Genomic DNA, 19,674 nt, shown 5'->3' with positions numbered 1-19,674 from the left:
TCTCCTGCTAGCCCTGAATAAGCCTTGCTGCCCTACCGGGTGGTTTGAGGTGAGAGCCAGAGAGGTGAGAGTCATCTCGGACATGGTCATAGAAAAAGGTAATTGAGTCTGTGTGTTTTATTTTGATCTCACTAGTTAACTTCTATGCCACAAACCTCTTTAATGAAACCAGCGTGCTTGTTGCCTGGTGGAGTGGAGATAATACTATGCATCTTATCTGATCATAATGGAATGAAACTGGAAATCAATGATAAAAGAAGGAAGGAAAAATCCTGCATCACCTGGAAAATGAACAATATGTTACTCAATAATCAATGGGTTACAGAAGACATAAAAGAGGAAATAAAAAATTCTTAGAGATAAATGAAAATACAGACACAAGATATGGGAATCTATGGGACACAATGAAAGCAGTTTTAAGAGGGAAATTCATTGCCTGGAGTTCATTCCTCAAAAAAAGAAAAAAAACCAATAAATGAGCTCACACTTCATCTCAAAACCCTAGAAAAGGAAGAGCAAAACAACAACAAATGTAGCAGAAGGCAAGAAATAATTAAAATCAGAGCAGAAATCAATAAAATTGAAACAAAAGAAACCATTGAAAAAATTGACAAAACTAAAAGTTGGTTCTTCGAAAAAATAAATAAAATCGACAGACCCTTAGCCATGCTAATGAAGAGAAGAAGAGAGAGAACTCAAATTACTAACATACGGGATGAAAAAGGCAATATCACAACAGACACTACAGAAAAACAGAAGATAATTAGAAATTATTTTGAAAACCTATTTTCCAATAAAATAGAAGATAGTGAAGTTATTGATAAATTTCTTAAGTCATGTGATTTGCCCAGATTGAGGCAGGAAGAGATACACAATTTAAACAGACCAATAACAAAGGAGGAAATAGAAAAAGCCATCAAAAGACTACCAACCAAGAAAAGCCCAGGACCGGATCGGTATACAGCGGAGTTTTACAAAACCTTTAAAGAAGATTTAATACCAATATTTTTCAAGTTATTTCAGGAAATAGAAAAAGAAGGAGCTCTTCCAAATTCATTCTATGAGGCCAACATCACCCTGATCCCAAAACCAGACAAAGACACTTCAAAGAAAGAAAACTGCAGACCAATATCTCTAATGAACCTAGATGCAAACATCCTCAATAAAATTCTGGCGAATCGGATACAAAAACATCAAAAAAATTGTGCACCATGATCAAGTAGGATTCATTCCTGGGATGCAAGGTTGTTTCAATATACGGAAATCAATAAATGTTATTCACCACATCAGTAGACTTAAAGATAAGAACCATATGATCATCTCAATAGATGTAGAAAAAGCATTTGACAAAGTACAGCATCCCTTTATGTTCAAAACACTAGAAAAACTAGGGATAACAGGAACTTACCTCAACATTATAAAAGCTATCTAAGCTAAGCCTCAGTTAAGCATCATTCTAAATGGAGAAAAACTGAAGGCATTCCCTCTAAAATCTGGAACAAGACAGGGATGCCCTCTCTCACCAGTTCTATTCAATATAGTTCTCGAAATACTGGCTAGAGCAATTAGACAGACAAAAGAAATTAAAGACATAAAAATAGGAAAAGAAGAATTTAAATTATCACTATTTGTGGATGACATGATTCTATACCTAGCAGACCCAAAAGGTTCTATAAAGAAACTACTAGAGCTAATAAACGAATTCAGCAAAGTGGCAGGATATAAAATCAACAAGCATAAATCAAAGGCTTTCCTGTATATCAATGACAAATCTTCTGAGATGGAAATGAGGACAACCACCCCATTCACAATATCCTCAAAAAAATAAAATACTTGGGAATCAACCTAACAAAACAGGTGAAAGATTTATACAATGAAAACTACAGAACCCTAAAGAGAGAAATAGAAGAAGATCTTAGAAGATGGAAAAATATACCCTGTTCATGGATAGGCAGAACTAACATCATCAAAATGGCGATATTACCAAAAGTTCTATAGGTTTAATGCAATGCCAATCAAAATCCCAACAGCATTTCTTGTAGAAATAGAGAAAGCAATCATGAAATTCATCTGGAAAAATAAAAGACCCAGAATAGCAAAAGCAATTCTAAGCAGGAAGAGTGAATCTGGTAATATAGCGATACCAGACTTCAAACTATACTACAGAGCAATAGTAACAAAAGCAGCATGGTACTGGTACCAAAACAGGCGGGTGGACCAATGGTACAGAATAGAGGACACAGAGACCAATCCACAAAATTACAACTATCTTATTTTTGACAAAGGGCTAAAGCAATGATAGCATCTTCCATAAATGGTGCTGGGAAAACTGGAAATCCGTATGCAACAAAATGAAACTGAATCTCTTTCTCTTGCCATGCACAAAAGTTATCTCAAAATGGATCAAGGAGATTGATATCAAAACAGAGACTCTGCGTCTGACAGAAGAAAAAGTTGGCTCCGATCTACATACTGTGGGGTCGGGCTCCAAATTCCTTAATAGGACACCCATAGAACAAAGAGTTAAAAACAAGAATCAACAAATGGGACTTACTCAAACTAAAAAGGTTATTTTCAGTAAGAGAAACAATAAGAGAGGTAAATAGGGAGCCTACATCCTGGGAACAAATCTTTACTCCTCACACTTCAGATAGAGCCCTAATATCCAGAGTGTACAAAGAACTCAAAAAATTAAACAATAAGAAAACAAACAACCCAATCAATAAATGGGCCAAGTACCTGTTAGACACTTCTCAGAGGAGGTCATACAAATAATCAACAAGTACATGAAAAAATGCTCACCATCTCTAGCAGTCAGAGAAATGCAAATCAAAACCACCCTAAGATACCATCTCACTCCAGTAAGATTGGCAGCCATTATGAAGTCAAACAACAACAAGCGCTGGCGAGGATGTGGGTAAAAGGGTACAATTGTACATTGCTGGTGGGACTGCAAATTGGTGCGGCCAATTTGGAAAGCAGTATGGAGATTCCTTGGAAAGCTGGGAATGGAACCACCATTTGACCCAGCTATTCCCCTTCTCGGACTATTCCCTAAAGACCTTAAAAGAGCATATTATAGGGATACTGCTACAATGATGTTCATAGCAGCACAATTCATAATAGCTAGACTGTGGAACCAACCTAGATGCCCTTCGATAGATGAATGGATAAAAAAAAATGTGTTAAAAATGTGTTAAAATGTGCTCAAATAACATGCTTAAGAAATAAAAGTAAGATAATGACTCATGAAATTTCTTGTGAAGATGTAGGTATTCCAAAATATAGCCATATGGAATTTGGGAGTTGAAATGGAAAATAACTGTATAAATTGTATAAATTGATTAAGGTTCAGAGTAGCAGATTTGAATTGGCAGAAAAAACAGTTGATGTGTGTGAACATAGAACAATTCAGGTTATGAAACAGGAAGAATGGGAAAAAATAATGAAAGAAGAATGAATAGAGCAGATAAAACAGATACAGGGTGTGGGGACAAGTGCGTGGAGTACTGCATACATGCCATACGTTAAGGGCATGTGAGTGGCAGGCCACTCCCCTTGTGCTAGGCATGTGAGTGGCAGGCTGCTTACCCCATAGGTACAGCCCTGGGCATGAGGCTATGAATTGCCTTCCTTGCATTTACTCCATGGCCCACTCCTTGATTAGTCGCTGCAAGGATGGTTAGCAGACATTGTATTGGTTACTGCCTGTATTCTGTTTGGCTACTGCCTGAGTATATATACATGGCAACTGCGCAATAAAATCAGACCTGCTTCCTGCTTAGTCTCCGGAGATCTTGATTAGTGATTTTGCAGCCACACTCTCCTTACCCTGTTTTGTGGACCTCCTTGCTGGATGAGAGAGAGCTCATGCAACAGGGATTATCGTGGAAGAGGCTGACAGTTGAATGCTTCCCATAAAGTTCTACAGAAATGTCAGCTCTCAAAACTTCTGTTTGAAATGAATGCCCCCAGTGATCTGCTTCTTCCATCCACACCCTACATTACCACCCAATAGCCATTCATTATTAATCCATCAAATGATTGAACCCACTGGTGAGGTCAGAGCACTCATAAACTCATCACAGCCCCTCTGAACGTTCCTTCATTGCCTAACATATGAGCTTTTCTGGAATATTTTGCATCCAAACCATAACACCTCACTGCATTAATTTAACTTGGGATGATTTCTACAACCTCTGTCAATCAAGGGTTAGTACTAAACAAACAAAAATTTCCTCTTTCCATGTCTCCTAGAAAAATCAAACAGATAATGTGTAGGCAAACTACATGTTCTCTAAAAAAATCACAAAGCATGTAACAGAGTTACTCTGGTTTGTTTTCAGAGTATTTGCAGATCAATGTCCAATATTAACTACATTCATTGCCCTCAACAAGAATCTTCACAAAGTAGATCATTAACATATTTAATTGCAGAAGGCACCTCAGCAAAATCTTTTTCTCTCAGCGATTGAAAGAAAACAGCCACTCAAATAACCTGAGGATGACTCGGGGATATTAGCTTCATGGAATTGCCTCAGAGGTGAAGAGGGGGCCATTAAGAAGGAAGTGAGGTCAGGGTCAACAGCCTTTGCTGTGTCACAGTGAGAGAGGATAAAACACTTTGTTCTTTGAACTCATCTAGATACAACCACTTTGCCTTCAGTTGGTGAGGGTCATTCAGCCACCATGGCCTTTCAGGACCTCCTGGATCAAGTTGGTGGTCTGGGGAGGTTCCAGATAATTCAGATGGCTTTTCTTCTTATCTACAATGCCATGGCACAGACTCATACTTTATTGGAGAATTTCACTGCAGTCATCGTTGGTCATCGCTGCTGGGTCCACATACTCGATAATGCCACTGTCTCTGACAATGACACTGGGACCCTCAGCCAAGAAGCCCTCCTGAGGATCTCCATCCCACTAGACTCAAACCTGAGACCAGACAAATGTCATCGCTTCATCCACCCACAATGGCAGCTCCTTCATATGAATGGAACCTTCTCAAACATGAGTGAGGTGGACACGGAGCCCTGCATGGATGGCTGGGTATATGACCAGAGCTCGTTCCTCTCTACCATCGTGACTGAGGTAAAAGGCTTAATATTCCAAGTATTTGACTTGGGTGTGTGGAAACAATGAAAATAATGAACATGCTTTGAGCCTTTAATTGCTGTGTGGGTGCTGGTTATTCTTTGCCTTTTTCAGAAACTACTGATATTTTTATGCAATTCAGGGCACATACTTAGTGTAATGATAAAAAACAAATAGGAACCTACTGTCATGGCACTTTGATTCTTGTGAATATCACAGTTTAAGCAAGTAAATCATGTGTCTTGTTAAAAATGTGATGCTAAGTCAGTAACACCCTGCCTTGATTGCCAATTAAATATGTATGGTCAGTTGATCAAAATCCACATACCCAACTGAAATCTTAGAGTAATCATGTGGGAAAGTGTGCAGTGATATTCAACATTAAGTAAATTCTTCAAGGTCCTTGAATGATGATGGTCTGTGGCCAGATTTGAGAACTTCTCAGTATGGGTTAAAAGTAATCATTAATGTAACCCATAGGTATAAGTCAGTCTTCCTAGATAAAATTATTTTACACTGAGAACAGGATGATATAATTGAAATGTTTTTGAAAACAGAAGCCACAAAAAGAAGACAGGGGCTTGACATAAAGAAAAGTACACATCATGTGAAGGTGTTTTTCTTATGCTGGTTTACTTGTCTTCCAGTGGGATCTGGTATGTGAAACTCAGTCATTGAATTCAGTATCTAAATTCTTCTTCATGGCTGGAATGTTGATTGGAAACATTGTATATGGCACTTTGTCAGACAGGTGAGTGTCTCTGGTTCACAGATCTCTCTACCCATGGGTACTATCATCAGCTTATGAATCATTTATGCATGTGAAAAAATTATTACAAATTACACTACCCTGGTTGTCCTTTGTTCCCAGGGATCTACAAACACAAATGCAAAATATCATTCAGTGTGGTGAGTGATGTTTTTAAAAGATTGAGTCCTCAGTGTAGGAAATCAGTATAAGATTTGGAGCTGTTTGACCAGAGGGTTTGGAGAGAAGATGCCACCACATGGGGTTTTGAAAGATCACAAACAGTTAACAATGGGGACACAGAGGTGGATATGTCACCACATTGGATCCAGCCTGCTTTAATATGCAGGTAGGAAAAAGACATTGTCAGTGTCACACAGGGGCATCATGAAAATAAAATCTCAGTAGGTAAACTCAAAGGACTTCACTATTCTACTTTATCCTTAAAATGTTGAAGAATAAAAGAGTGAAGTCCCAACGAAGCAATAAAAAGTGTTTTTTATATACAATGGATCGTCAATGGAATATTGGATGATTTTTCTTCAGAATACATGGAAGCATCCCAACCTTTTCTTCTAAGTAAGGGTCATTATAGTATGTTACTTATGCATCCATAAATTCATATTTTACAAAATGAGATAGTTGGGTTTATGCACTTAATTTACATGTAATTTAAATGTGTTGTGTCCTTCTCTCCATTTGTGTACTTACCACTCTATTTTGGGAATACATACACATTTCTATTTGTACTTTTAGTTCACATTTCTAATTGCTACATAATGCTCCCCAGTGGAGATCCATAACAGTGTTCCTGAGCCACCTTTGGGAATGGGAAACCAGATTACCACCCAATGCTCACCATCCCAAACCTAAGAAAAGGTCAACTTTGTATGTTCTTTTGCTGTGAAAAATACATGTTATATTTTTACAAATATGTTTTGTTTCCCAAGGTCAACAAATCCAAACTCGGCAGATAGAGACTCTTACCCAACCCATTAGCAACATTGATGTTCTGCTTCATAGCTGTTCCTATTACATCATATTAGCCATAACCTGTGCAGTTCTAGAGTCTCAAGGGCTGACTTTAATACTTTATATAAAACGTTCACTCTCCACTATCATAAGTGTATGGCTCAGTGAAAGAAATATTTATGAGGTATTAATATTCCTAACACTGAAGCATGTCTTGTATAGCTTGAATTGGTGTTGAACTACTGGTAACAATTGAAGAAGTAGTTTTGGGGACAAGGTATCTATTTTAAAAGAAGAGAGTTGATTTGAGAATATCAGCTGTTGGTCTTTTAGAGATATTTTATAGGTGTGAATTGTTTTCTTTGTGCTAATTTTTACCGCAGTTGTTATTGTTCCCACAATCTCATCTTTCCCTTTTCCATAGGTTTGGGAGGAGGTTACTTCTGACATGGTGTCTTCTCCAGCTGGCCATTGCTGACACCTGTGCTGCCTTTGTTCCCACTTTCCTGGTTTACTGCTCACTACGTCTCCTGGCTGGCATGTCCACCACGACCATCCTGACAAATTCTATTCTTCTCAGTAAGTCAACACTGACTCTTGGACATTTACTGATATTTGACTTTGACCTTAATATTCTACCTTTGCTTGAAGTAATTATTCAGTGATGTTTTCTTTCAGTTGTAGAATGGACAAGTCCCAAATATCAGGCTATGGGAACAACAATGGCAGTCTGTTCTGCTAGTTTTGGGCAGATCATATTGGGAAGCCTGGCTTTTGCTTTTCGAAACTGGCATACTCTCCAGCTGGTTCTGTCTATACCGATGTTCTTCTTATTTATTTCCTCAAGGTATGAGCTCCCTTTTGTCTTTCTCTTCTAAAACCATGGGATGGGAATGTACATGGCATCAGGACATAAAAATTTATTTCTTCTTGGTTCTACACATGAGGATGTGCTCTCAGAACAGGTATCTTTGTACAATTTGAGAAGCAGGGCAAGTAGGATGGTCAGATGAAATTGAGGACATGGAATAAACTTTCAATTTATGATAACTAGTAAATATTTATTTATTTTTTTTAAAAAGAGAGAGAGAAATTTTTAATATTTATTTTTTAGTTTTTGGCAGACACAACATCTTTGTTTGTATGTGGTGCTGTGGATCGAACCCAGGCCACACACATGCCAGGCAAGCATGCTACCACTTGAGCCACATCCCCAGCCCCTTAGTAAATATTTTTGAAAAATTTTATCCCAAACTTTGCAAGTGATATACTGAAAGTTATTCATTGTTTATGTGAATTTCTCTTTAACTGTTATATACTGTATTTACTAAGGAGGAAAATACAAGATATCCCATTATATTCATATCATAGATAAACAACAAATAATGTTTTAGGCATGGGATTCACTTTTTAGAATATGATACACTATTTGGAATTCAAATGAACTATGCTTACTCTAGTTATATTTACTAAAACAAGAACCATGAAAACAAAATATCAATGAATCCTTACATGAAGTTCTGGGTCTTTTAGCTTACCCTTGATGTAAGCCTTATTTTGTAATGTGTAGAAAAAATTATTGCAAACATATTGGCCTTTAGATATTGGTAAATTAGTAGAATCCAGAGTGTCAGAGCAGGTCCTAAAGGGTTTGCAGTAGCAAACTGAGGTAGGTGAAGGAGGAGAAAGAGCAGGGAGGCAACTCAGTGACTAACAACCAGGAGTAAACAAAAATGATCAGTTTTCAGGACAGAAAGAGAATTAATAAAGGCAGTGGAAGAGTCAGGAATGCAATCCCTCAGTGGCAGAAGGAAAGCATTTCTCAAGAAGCCAAAAGTCTTTCTACCACCTAGCTCAAGAAAAACAGACACTGACCAATATATCCACAATCAGAACAGATAATAAATTCAGGAAAGCTGAACTGTGTTTACTCAGGAGAATATTCTAGATGTGTCTGCCTGGAGAGTAAACCACCATTCCTCAAAAAGGTCTTGGAGCCTTCCAGCAGAGGTGTTTGGATTAGGGAAGCCCTGACATATTACATCCATTTTGATGTAATTATGCTAGCATGGAATATATCTCATTCTATTTAGGATCCCATTCTAGTGTATATACATGATGGTGGGATTAATTGTGATGTTTTCATATATATACATGAAGGAACTTGTTAATTATCCTTCCTGATTCCCCAACTGGGAATTCCTGAATTTTATCCTTGTTTTTAGATAGCATTTTCTGTTTTATTTGTTTTCTTTCTCCCTCTTTTTTCTTCCTTTTTTGTCCTTTACTTGGTACACATGTATTTTGAATATCTGTGAGTGTCCATACTGAGAGCTGATTTGAGCATAAAAGAGAGAATGAGATTCAATGCGGGGTTAAACTCAGAGTGAACAATCAGTCTGCAGAGTGGAGAAGAAAGAAGAGGACTTCCCTTTGAAATTGACAGTATAATCTCTGAATGAAAAGTGTGACTGATGGGAGGGGACTGGAATAGATTATGATGAAACATAAAGTCCCATATCTTCAAGCCTAGGAGAGGCTGGATAATAGAGTGATGTTTTTACACACCTTTTCCTAGTACATGTGCAGTAACTCTTGGAAAGAGGGATGTAATTTAATTCAAGTCAGTCTATAGACAAAGCAAGTGGAGGAGCTGGTCAGGAGACCTGGAAGACCTACATTCCCACCTGCAGACACAACAAAACCATTTGGAGAGTGAAAACTCTCTCACCCCTCTGCAACCCCTCAGCAAGGGGGCCATGCAAGAAGCTAGCTCAATTTAGCATACAGACTAACCTAACAAGTTTGGCAGGTTTGGCTTAGTCCTGAAAACTACAAAGGGTGTAAAATCCATATAATAGAGATTTTCTTTTTTAAAGCTTTATTGGCTCTTTTTAGTTATATATGACAGTAAAATCCATTTTTATGTAATTTTGCTAGCATGGAATATATCTCATTCTATTTAGGATCCCATTTTAGTGTATATACATGATGGTGGGATTCACTATGATGTTTTCATATATGTACATGGAAAATTATGTCAGGTCCATCCAATGTCTTTCCTTTTCCCATCTGCCTTGCTTTCCCTCTAATCCCCATTGTGAAATCTACTGAACATCTAGTCTTCCCCTTGTTTTAATTTTGGATTGGCTTCCCCATATTAGAGAAAACATTTGATCTTTGGCTTTTGGAAATTGGCTTATTTCACTTATGATTGTTTCCAGATTAATCCATTTACTGGCAAATAGCATAAAGTCATTCTTCTTCATTACATTTGGAAATTTCTAAAATTAAAACACTGAATACAAAATACTCATTTCAAAAACTTCAAAAGAAGCAATCCAAACACTTTTATGAAAATTAGTGCCTTACCTTTACACATATACCTATACACAACATAATCTCTCATACACAATTTTGTTCTTGCCAATCTTTACTTGAGCCCCATCCTGCACCCATTATACTCTCCCCATTTTAACTCTTGTCTTCCATCCCTTCTCCATACTTTCTTTCTTCTTTTCTCTTTCTTCTTTCTTATTCCATCTTCAAATTCAATTGAGTCTATAATTGTTACCATGTAATATTTAGAGTTTATTCTGAATTACTTGTTGCACACATTCCTCCTGCGTTAATAGAGTTATAGAGGTCATTTTTAACTGAATGTGTGTGTTGATATATGGGTAACCCTTATGCTACCACTGTTACTTCTGGCATCGTTCCTTTCAAAGAGGCATTGGAAGTTGAAATTAACATTTTGATTATGCTGACATGATGTGTTGAAGCTAGCCTATCCCCCAGCACAGGGCTTATTATAAAGAGGTAACCACACTAAAGGACTCCTATTACCAAGGGAACCAATGTCAGGCTGGGGGACAAACCCAGGCTGCAACATGTCCGGCATGCCCCAGAAATATTCAGAATCAAATTGGTAGGAAAGTTGGTTTTATTCAAAGCCAGCTTTGAAGGAAGATAGAAAAAACTGTTTCAAAAGTTCATCTTTGAACTCTCTAAAGGTCAGCAAAGATGTTAAAGGATGAGTTGAAAGGAGTCAGGAGTCTAAATAGGTGGGCATGACTACAATTGGGGACTGAATGTAGAAAGGCCATATTCAAGAGTGCGGAGTGTATAAGAATTGTAGATAATGGGTTACCCAGTCCTATGTACAATTCTTGGGAGTCCCCTGAGACTAAAACTCCCAGCAGAAATCAGTATCTATCTGGCTTTAGGTGTGTGTGATCTAATATCTTCACAGCAAGTACTATTATAGAGCTTGGGCCTTCCAAGAAACTGGGGCAACATGAAGACCCCGCCTTCAAACTGAATTCTTGTGATCAAGTCAGGAAGATTTGAGATATGTCACTCAGAGTAAGCAGAATGACATTATTGAAGGGATAGGAAAGGGGAAACTCTCAAGGGAGAGAGTAGGTCCTCTGACACAGGAGAGGGACAACATGCCTCTCTTGCACTCCAGTTTTATTGGATATCTCAGAGAAGTTTCCAACAAATCCCTGGTCCATCACTTGATGGTTTATGGACAGCATCTGATATCAGACTTGGAAGTTCATACTGATGTGACAATTCTAGGTTACCTTGTCCCATGCTGACCAGTTCTAAGTGGATTCTGTTGTTTTAAAAAATTATTATTTGTTCTAATTTGTAATACATGACTGCAGAATGCATTTCAACTTATAGTGCACATATGGAGTACAATTTTTCATTTCTCTGGTTGTACACAAAATAGCCTCACACCATTCATGTTTTCATAAATGTACCTAAGGTAATGATGCCCATCTCATTACACAATCTTTTCTACCTCCATGCATCACCCTGTCTCTTCTTCCCTTTGCCATATGCAAAGTTTCTCCATTTCTCCCATGCTCTCCCTGGCCCCCACTATGGATAAACATCCACTTATCAGAGAAAACATTCAGCCTTTGGTTTTCTGGAATTGGCTAAATTCACTTAGAATGATATTCTCCAATTCCATTTATTAACATGCAAATGCTATGATTTTATTCTCTTTTAATGTTGAGTAATATTCTATTGTGTATATATACCAGTATCTTTATCCTTTCATGTATTGAAGGGTATCTAGATTGGTTCCACAATTTAGCTACTATGAATTGTGCTACTATAAACACAGTAGTATGCTGTTTTTAAGTCTTTTGAGTACAAAAGAAGGAGTAGGATAGCTGGGTAAAATGGTGGTTTCATTCCAAGTTTTCCAAGAAATCTCTAAACTTCTTTCCAGATTGGTTGCACCAATTTTCAGTCTTATCAGCAATGTATAAGTGCACCTTTTCCCCCACATTCTCACCAACAATTATTGTTGCTTGTATTCTTAATAACTGTTATTCTGACTGAAGTGAGTTGAAATCTTAGAATACTTTTTATTTGCATTTCTCTAATTGCTATATGTGTTGAACATTTTCTTCATATATTTGTTGATTGATTGTATATTATCTCCTGTGAAGCATCTGTTAAGTTCCTTAACCCATTTATTGTTTGGATTATTTGCTTTTTTGAAGTTTTTTGAGTTCTTTATATATCCTGAAGATTAGTGCTCCATCTGATGTGTGGGTGGTAAAAATTTGCTCCCTTTCTGTAGGTGCTCTATTCACCTCATTGATATTTTTTTCTTTCTGAGAAAATGCTTTTCAGTTTTAATTCATCCCATTTATTGATTCTTGATTTTACTTCTTGTGCTTTCGGAGTCTTGTTAAGTAAATGAGGGCCTAATCCAAGATGATGAAGATTTGATCCGACTTTTTCTTTTATTAGGTAGTATCTCTGGTCTAATTCCTAGGTCCTTGATCCACTTTGAGATAAGTATTGTGCATGGTGAGTGATAGGGGCTCAATTTTATTTTACTTCATATGGATTTCCAGTTTTCCCAGCACCGTTTGTTAAAGAGGCAACCCTTTCTCCAAATCATGCCTTTGGTATGAGATAACTGTATTTACATGGGTTTGTCTCTTTGTCCTCTAGTCTGTACCATTTGTCTACAAGTATAGTTTACTGTCAATACCACTTTTTGCTACTATTGCTCTGTAGTATAGTTTAAGGTCTGGTATTGTGATGCCACCTGCTTCAGTCTTTCTGCTAAATATTGCTTTGTCTAATTGGGTCTCTTATTTTTACAGATGAATTTCATGATTGCCTTTTCTATTTCTATGAGGATGTCATTGGGATTTTGATTGGAATTGCATTAAATCTGTATAGTGCTTTTGGTGGTACAGTCATTTTGATAATATTAACTTTGCTTATCCTAGAACAAGGGAGATCTTTCTATTTTCTAAGGTCTCCTTTAATTTCTTTCTGTAGCATTCTGCAGTTTTTATTGTAGAGTTCATTCATCTCTTTCATTGATTCCCAAGTATTTTAACTTTTTTCCGTGGCTATGTAAATGTGACAGTTCTAAATTTCTCTTTCAGATGTTTCATCACTGATGTACAGAAATGCATTTGATTTATGTGTGTTGATTTTATTTCCTGCTACTTTTCTTAATTCATTTATTAGTTCTAAAAGTTTTCTGGTGGAAATTTTTGGATTCTAAGTATAGATTCATGTCACAGTGCTAATTTGAGTTATTCTTTTCCTATCCGTACCCCTTTAATTTTTTTCATCTGTCCAATTGTTAAGTAAATTTCCACATTGTACTTTTTAAAGATCCAACAATATTCTGCCTTCCAGAGATGCATCTCATAGCAAAAGACATCCATGGACTTAAGGTGAAAATTTGGGAAAAAATATAGCACTCACATGGACTGTGTAAGCAAGCAGGGGTTTCCACCCTCATATCCAATAAAGTAGACTTCAAGCCAAAGTTAATGAAAATGAATTAAAAAAGGATATTTCATATCCAATAAAGTAGACTTCAAGCTAAAGTTAATGAAAATGAATAAAAAAGGATATTTCATACTTCTTAATGAAATCATACATGAACAAGACCTAACAATTATAAATATATATTCCCCCCAAAATAGTACATCTACATTCATAAAACAACTTCAAGAGCCAAATAGACCACAGCACAATACTACCCTGCATTCTATCAGATTATAGTGGAATGAAATTAGAAATCAATGATAAAATTAAAAAAATGCATGCTACTCAAACACCTGGAGACTAAATAATATGCTATTGAATGAACAATGGATTGCAGAAGACATCAGAGAGGAAATTTAAAAATTCTTAGAGGTAAATGAGAACACTAGTACAACATATCTAAATCTCTGGTATACTATGAAGACAGTACTGAGAGGAAAGTTGATTGCATGGAGTTCATTTCTTCAAAGAAGAAAAAGTCAACAAATGAATGAGCTGACACTGCATCTCAAAGCCCTAGAAAATGAAGAACAAATCAACACCAGAAGTAATAGAAAACAGGAAAATTTTAAAATCAGAGCTGAAATCAATGAAATTGAAACAAATAAATAATTGAAAAAATTGACAAAATAAGTAGTTGGTTCTTTGAAAAAAATAAATAAAATTGATAAACTCTTAGCCATGCTAATGAAGAGAAAGATAGAGAAAACTAAAATTACTAAAATCTTTGATGGAAAAGGAAATATCATGATGAGCACTACAGAAGTACAAAAGATAATTAGAAATTATTTTGAAAATTTGTAGTCCAATAAAACAGAAATTATCAAAGACGTTGACAAATTTCTAGTCATATGATTCACACAAACTGAATTAGGATGATGTACACAATTTAAATTAATCAATTTTGAGCAATGAAATAGAAGATGCCATCAAAAGTCTACTAACAAGAAAAGCCCAAGACCATTTGGATTCACAGCTGAGTTCTAAAAGACCTTCAAAGAAGAGCTAATACCAATACTCCTCAAAATATTCCATGAAATAGAAAAAGAAAAAAAAAAACACTTCCAAACTCATTCTATGAGGCCAATATTACCCTGATTCCAAAATGAGATAGACATATCAAATAAAGAAAACTTCATACCAGTATCTCTAATAAACATAGATGCAAAAATTCTCATACAATTCTTGCAAATTTGAATACAAAAGCATAGTAAAAAGATAGTGCAGCACAATCAAGTGGGATTCATCCCAGGGATGCAAGGTTGGTCCAACATATGGAAATCAATAAAAGTAATTCATCACATCAATAAACTTAAAGATAAGAATTATATGATCATCTCAATAGATGCACAAAAAGCATTTGACAAAATACAGCACCACTTTATATTCAAAACACTGGAAAAACTAGGGATAATAGAAAGGTATCTCAACATTGTAAAAGCTATCTATGCTAAGCCCAAGGCAAACATCATCTAAATGGAGAAAAATTCAAAGCATTCACCCTGAAAACTGGAACAGGACAGGGATGTCTTATTTCATCACTTTTATTTAACATAGTCATTGAAACTCTAATTGGATACTTATAATACATTCTTACAGATTTTAGGGTTAGAAGAAAGTATCCTTATCTTTAGGGTTTCAGAATTTGGTCACAAAAGTCTCCCTCTTCAGGGTAACTTGGGTTCCTCACATTGACATCATCTTGGGACTGCATTTCTCCTGCAGTTAACAGGTAGTTTGCTGAGGAATGTGACATATCCTGTCCACTTAGGCCAGATAGTGCTACAGATAAATTGCCTTTTGGAAAAGAAAGCAAGTCAGGGTGAGCACAGTGGGCCTTTTTATAGAAATATTCTCTTAACCTCAAGTTCCCACCATTTTCATCTGTCTGTCCCCTAACAGTACTACCAGGCAAAGCTCAGAGTTTGGAGCAGAGATAAACTCCAATCACTTCCTATTTTAAATTCTATGTCATATCCACCCTGGGAAAGCATTGACCTAATCTATCCAGACAAAATGCCACTGACAGTATTCTCTCTCTCTCAATTTGGTTCTACCTTATACTGGTGAGAAGAGACGATTAGAGCTATTTCACCCAGATTTTGTTCCAAGACAATCTAGCTGGCAGCTTGGTGAGTAACACAAAAAGGAAGATTTTATGTATTCCTTGCTTTTTGTAAGGGGGATATAGTTCAGGAAGTAATGGAAAGAAGGTCAGTCTGTCATAGGCAGAGAACATCTATCCTTGTCAAATTTTGACCCTCTTCACAGAGAATATTTCTTCAAGTTTCATGAGGATGTGTGTGTGTGTGTGTGTGTTATTTCTGCATTGGCCAATAAGTTTGTGAACATACACAGATATGCATATTTGCTTCTTTTTCCTTTTTCATGTTTATCATTTTTTAAAAAATATCCATTTGTTATTTTGCTTTGTTTTATTTTTTTGAGGATTAAGGTTTTTACTTGTTTCATTTGGTCTTTTTTGTTTTTGTTTCATTGTTACTCTTTGCTTTCTTGTCCATCTAATATCTAAATGCTCTTGCTCTATAGTATGTTATTTGTTTTGCTCTTTCTTTTCAGTTTTTCTTTTCCACCTTTTTAGTCCTCACATGCTATCTCTCTTTCTTTGCTCTGTTCATGTACTGATTATTCCCAGCTTTCTTCTTACTCAATTTTATTTCCTTTTAATAAAATGTATTATTATCACATTTTAGAATTACTTAGTTTACATAATTTCCAAGTCTGCTATGATTTCTGTTGTGGTTATTAGTAGGATGGATGGCACAGATAATACTGGCTCTTTACTTTAATAGTACTTTAATATAAAGAATAACAGAGTGAAACCCTTGATCTGATAATTAGGTCCTAAGTACAAATGGCTGGGGGACAGGGACCTAGGTCTCACTCTTAAATATCTGCAGAGAAATAAAAAAGACTGTGGATGCCACACCTCCAAAGGGCCTCCATATAATTTTCCCATACCTTTTTAGAATACACAGAGTTGTTAAATCTAGAAAAAAAATCATGGAGGTGTAACCCATGTACCCTGCTGTATACAACACCATTGCCAACTATAGAAGAATCTTCCTCTTGTGAGGCCTATAGAAAAGTGCAATTCTCAAGCCACGACACAATGCACACCATATAAAAGTACACAAATTACACCACTATAGAACTAGTAGGGATATTCTACTACAAAACTCTGGAAGCACATGGAAAAATTCACAACAACCTGATATTACAGAACCCTTTTTCAGGAGAATGCTGTGCTTTAAAAAGGCAAACACATAAGAGCATAAGAGAAGTCTATTTTAATAGATGCAAAAATCCAACACAGGATTACAAGAAATATTTAAAAATACAGGATAACAAGACACTGTTAGCATTCATAATTCACCAGAAAATGATCCCAAAGACATTGAAGTGAACAAAATACCAGGCAAATAATTCAAAAGAATAATTATAAAAATGATCAATGAATTATGCAAGAACACAGAAAAATAACTGAATGAATTGAGGAAAGCAGTAGAAGACATGAATGATAAATTTGGCAAAGAGATAGAGATATTTAAAAAGAACCAAACTGAAATCTTAGAAATGAAAGGCACCATAAATCATATAAAACATTCAGATGAAAGTCTCCTCAATGGAGTTGACTATGTAGATGACAGAATCTCAGAGCTGGAAGAGAAAGTGTCTGGCCTCAAACATAGATTTAGGGAAAATAAAATGGAACCATGAATAGAATGTACAAGAATTCTGAGACATTAAGAGAACAAATTTAAGACTTATTTGAATTGGGGAGTGTTTTGAGATGAAAGCTAATGACATGGAGAAACTCTTAAGGAAAACATTGACAGAAAAATTTCTAAATTGTGGAAATGAGTTGGACATTTATAACCCCAAATAGACAGGATCAAAATAGAATCTCTCCACAACATGTTATAATTAAAAGGCCTAAAATATAAAGAAAGAGTAGAATTTTCAAATCCTCAAGAGAAAAACATCAGGTCACTTTCAATTTCTTAGCATAAAAGCTAATATCTAGAATGACTTTGAAAATTTCAAATAAAATACCTGTTCACCAAGATTGTTATGTCCTAAGAAAGCTATTATTCAGAATTTTTTTAAAATTAAAATCTTTCAAGATAAGCAGAAAATAATTCATAACTACCTAGAGAGAACTGCAAAAATTCTTAAATAGTACACAAAGAAGAAATCAGAAACAAACTCAAGAGCTCACAAATGGACAAATCTCATTTAAAGAACAATTAAGAAAATGAGAAGTGAGATCAAATTGCACATTAGAAAAAATGGCAGAGGTTAACAAAAATCTCCGTATAATATCATTGAATGTAAGAGATCTCAACTTTCTAAGTAAAAGACATATATTGGCAGGATGGTTTACAAGACAAGACCCATCTATATGTTGTTGGCAAGAGACTCATTTTATAGGAAAAGACAGCAATATGCTTAAAGAGAAAGGATGAAAGAGTATATTCCATTCAAATTGAGCTCCCAAACAAGTTGAAGTAGTAATGCTTATATCCAACAAATCAGACTTCAAGCAAAAATTATAGAAGAGAAAGAAGGTTACTTCATACAGGTCAAATTAATCCAATAATAAGATATAATGATAATAAATATTTATGCCACAAATTCTAGTACATCTCACTATAAAAAACAGACACTACTGGACTTCAAGAATAAGAGAGACCCTAATATAAAAAATATACTGGGTGATTTCAACACATCTCTCTCTCCAATAGATATATCATTTGGACATCAACTCAGCAAAGCCTCTTTAGAACTAAAAAATATCATATAAGTAGAATGGACCTACCAGACATCAATAGACTATTTCACTCAACAATACCCAAATTAATTCTTTCCTCAAGTTCTCAATGTACTTTTTCTAAAATAGTCCATAATTTAGGCCACAGAGTCACTCTTATAAGATAAAAAAATGAATATGATTACTTCATCTTATTAGATCACAGTAGAATAAAATTAGAAATAAACACCAAGAAAAATACAGAAACACATAGATATTAAATACTACATTGTCAAATGATAAATGGGTCATATAAGAAATCCAGGAGGAAATTTAAAGATTCCTAGAATGAAATGAGAATAGATATACAGAATATCAGATCATCTAGGACATTATGAAGGCAGTTCTAAGAGGAAATCTTATAGCTCTAAGTGCCTAAAAGAGAAAATCTGAAAGATCCCAAACAATCCAATGATGCATCCCACAGTACTGGAAAAACAAGGATAAACCCACTGCAAAACCCAAAGAAGAAAGGAAATAATATCAGAGCCAATAAAAATAAAAAGTAAAAAGCATCCATGAAATTAATCATTGATTCTTTGAAAAGATAAACAATATGACAAACCCTTAGCCAAGCTAGCCAAAGTAAAAAAAATAGACACCAAATTAATAAAATTAGATGGAAAAAGAAGATATTACCAAAGATGTCACATAAATCCAGAGGATCTTTAGGTACAATTTTGAAAACTTATACTTCAAGAAATTGAAAGATCTAGAAAAAATAAATACATTTCTAGACACATATAAACTGCCACAATACTGAATCAAGAGCATATATAAAACCCAAACAGATCAATAACAACTAAAGGTATGAGGCAGTGGTAAAAGTCTTTCCAACAAAGAAAAATTCAGGACCAGAAGGGAATTCAGATGAATTCTACTAGATTTTTTAAAAAGAAAGAACGCCAAAGTCCTCAAATTATTTTATAAAGTAGAAATTGGTGAAACAACCAAGTTTATTCTATGAAGTAAATGTCATCCTGATAACAAAACCAAAGAACAACACACAAAGGAATGAAAAATATAGAGAAATATCTCAGATAAATGTAGAGAAAATAATCTTCAAAATATATTAGCAAATTGAATTCAACAACACATTCAGAAGATTGTACTCATGAACAAGTTGACTTCATTCCAGGAATAAAATGATTGTTCATATAGTCAAATCAATAAATGTTATCTACCACAGAGAATTAAG

The 19,674-nt window shown here is 35.4% G+C and overlaps 1 protein-coding gene across 1 annotated transcript in view; it reads left to right on the top strand.

Annotated features, from left to right (window-relative positions):
* Positions 1-4,467: 4,467 nt before the first annotated feature.
* LOC124093176 (organic anion transporter 7) overlaps positions 4,468-19,674 on the top strand; it is a 48,037-nt gene continuing 32,830 nt past the window's right edge. Inside the window, exons 1-4 of the mRNA XM_046445463.2 lie at positions 4,468-5,091; positions 5,742-5,845; positions 7,239-7,393; positions 7,493-7,661. Of these exons, the coding sequence (XP_046301419.1) occupies positions 4,690-5,091; positions 5,742-5,845; positions 7,239-7,393; positions 7,493-7,661 (830 nt within the window). The 5' untranslated portion in view covers positions 4,468-4,689. The remainder of the gene's footprint in view (positions 5,092-5,741; positions 5,846-7,238; positions 7,394-7,492; positions 7,662-19,674) is intronic.

The sequence above is a fragment of the Marmota monax genome, unplaced genomic scaffold (genome assembly GCF_021218885.2).
Source record: "Marmota monax isolate L192 unplaced genomic scaffold, Marmota_monax_Labrador192_F-V1.1 WCK01_AAM20220418_F8-fsc00038, whole genome shotgun sequence".
In the NCBI taxonomy this organism is placed as follows: Eukaryota; Metazoa; Chordata; class Mammalia; order Rodentia; family Sciuridae; genus Marmota; species Marmota monax.
Note: the sequence above shows the minus strand (reverse complement) of the source record. Positions and strands in the feature narration are given on the sequence as shown.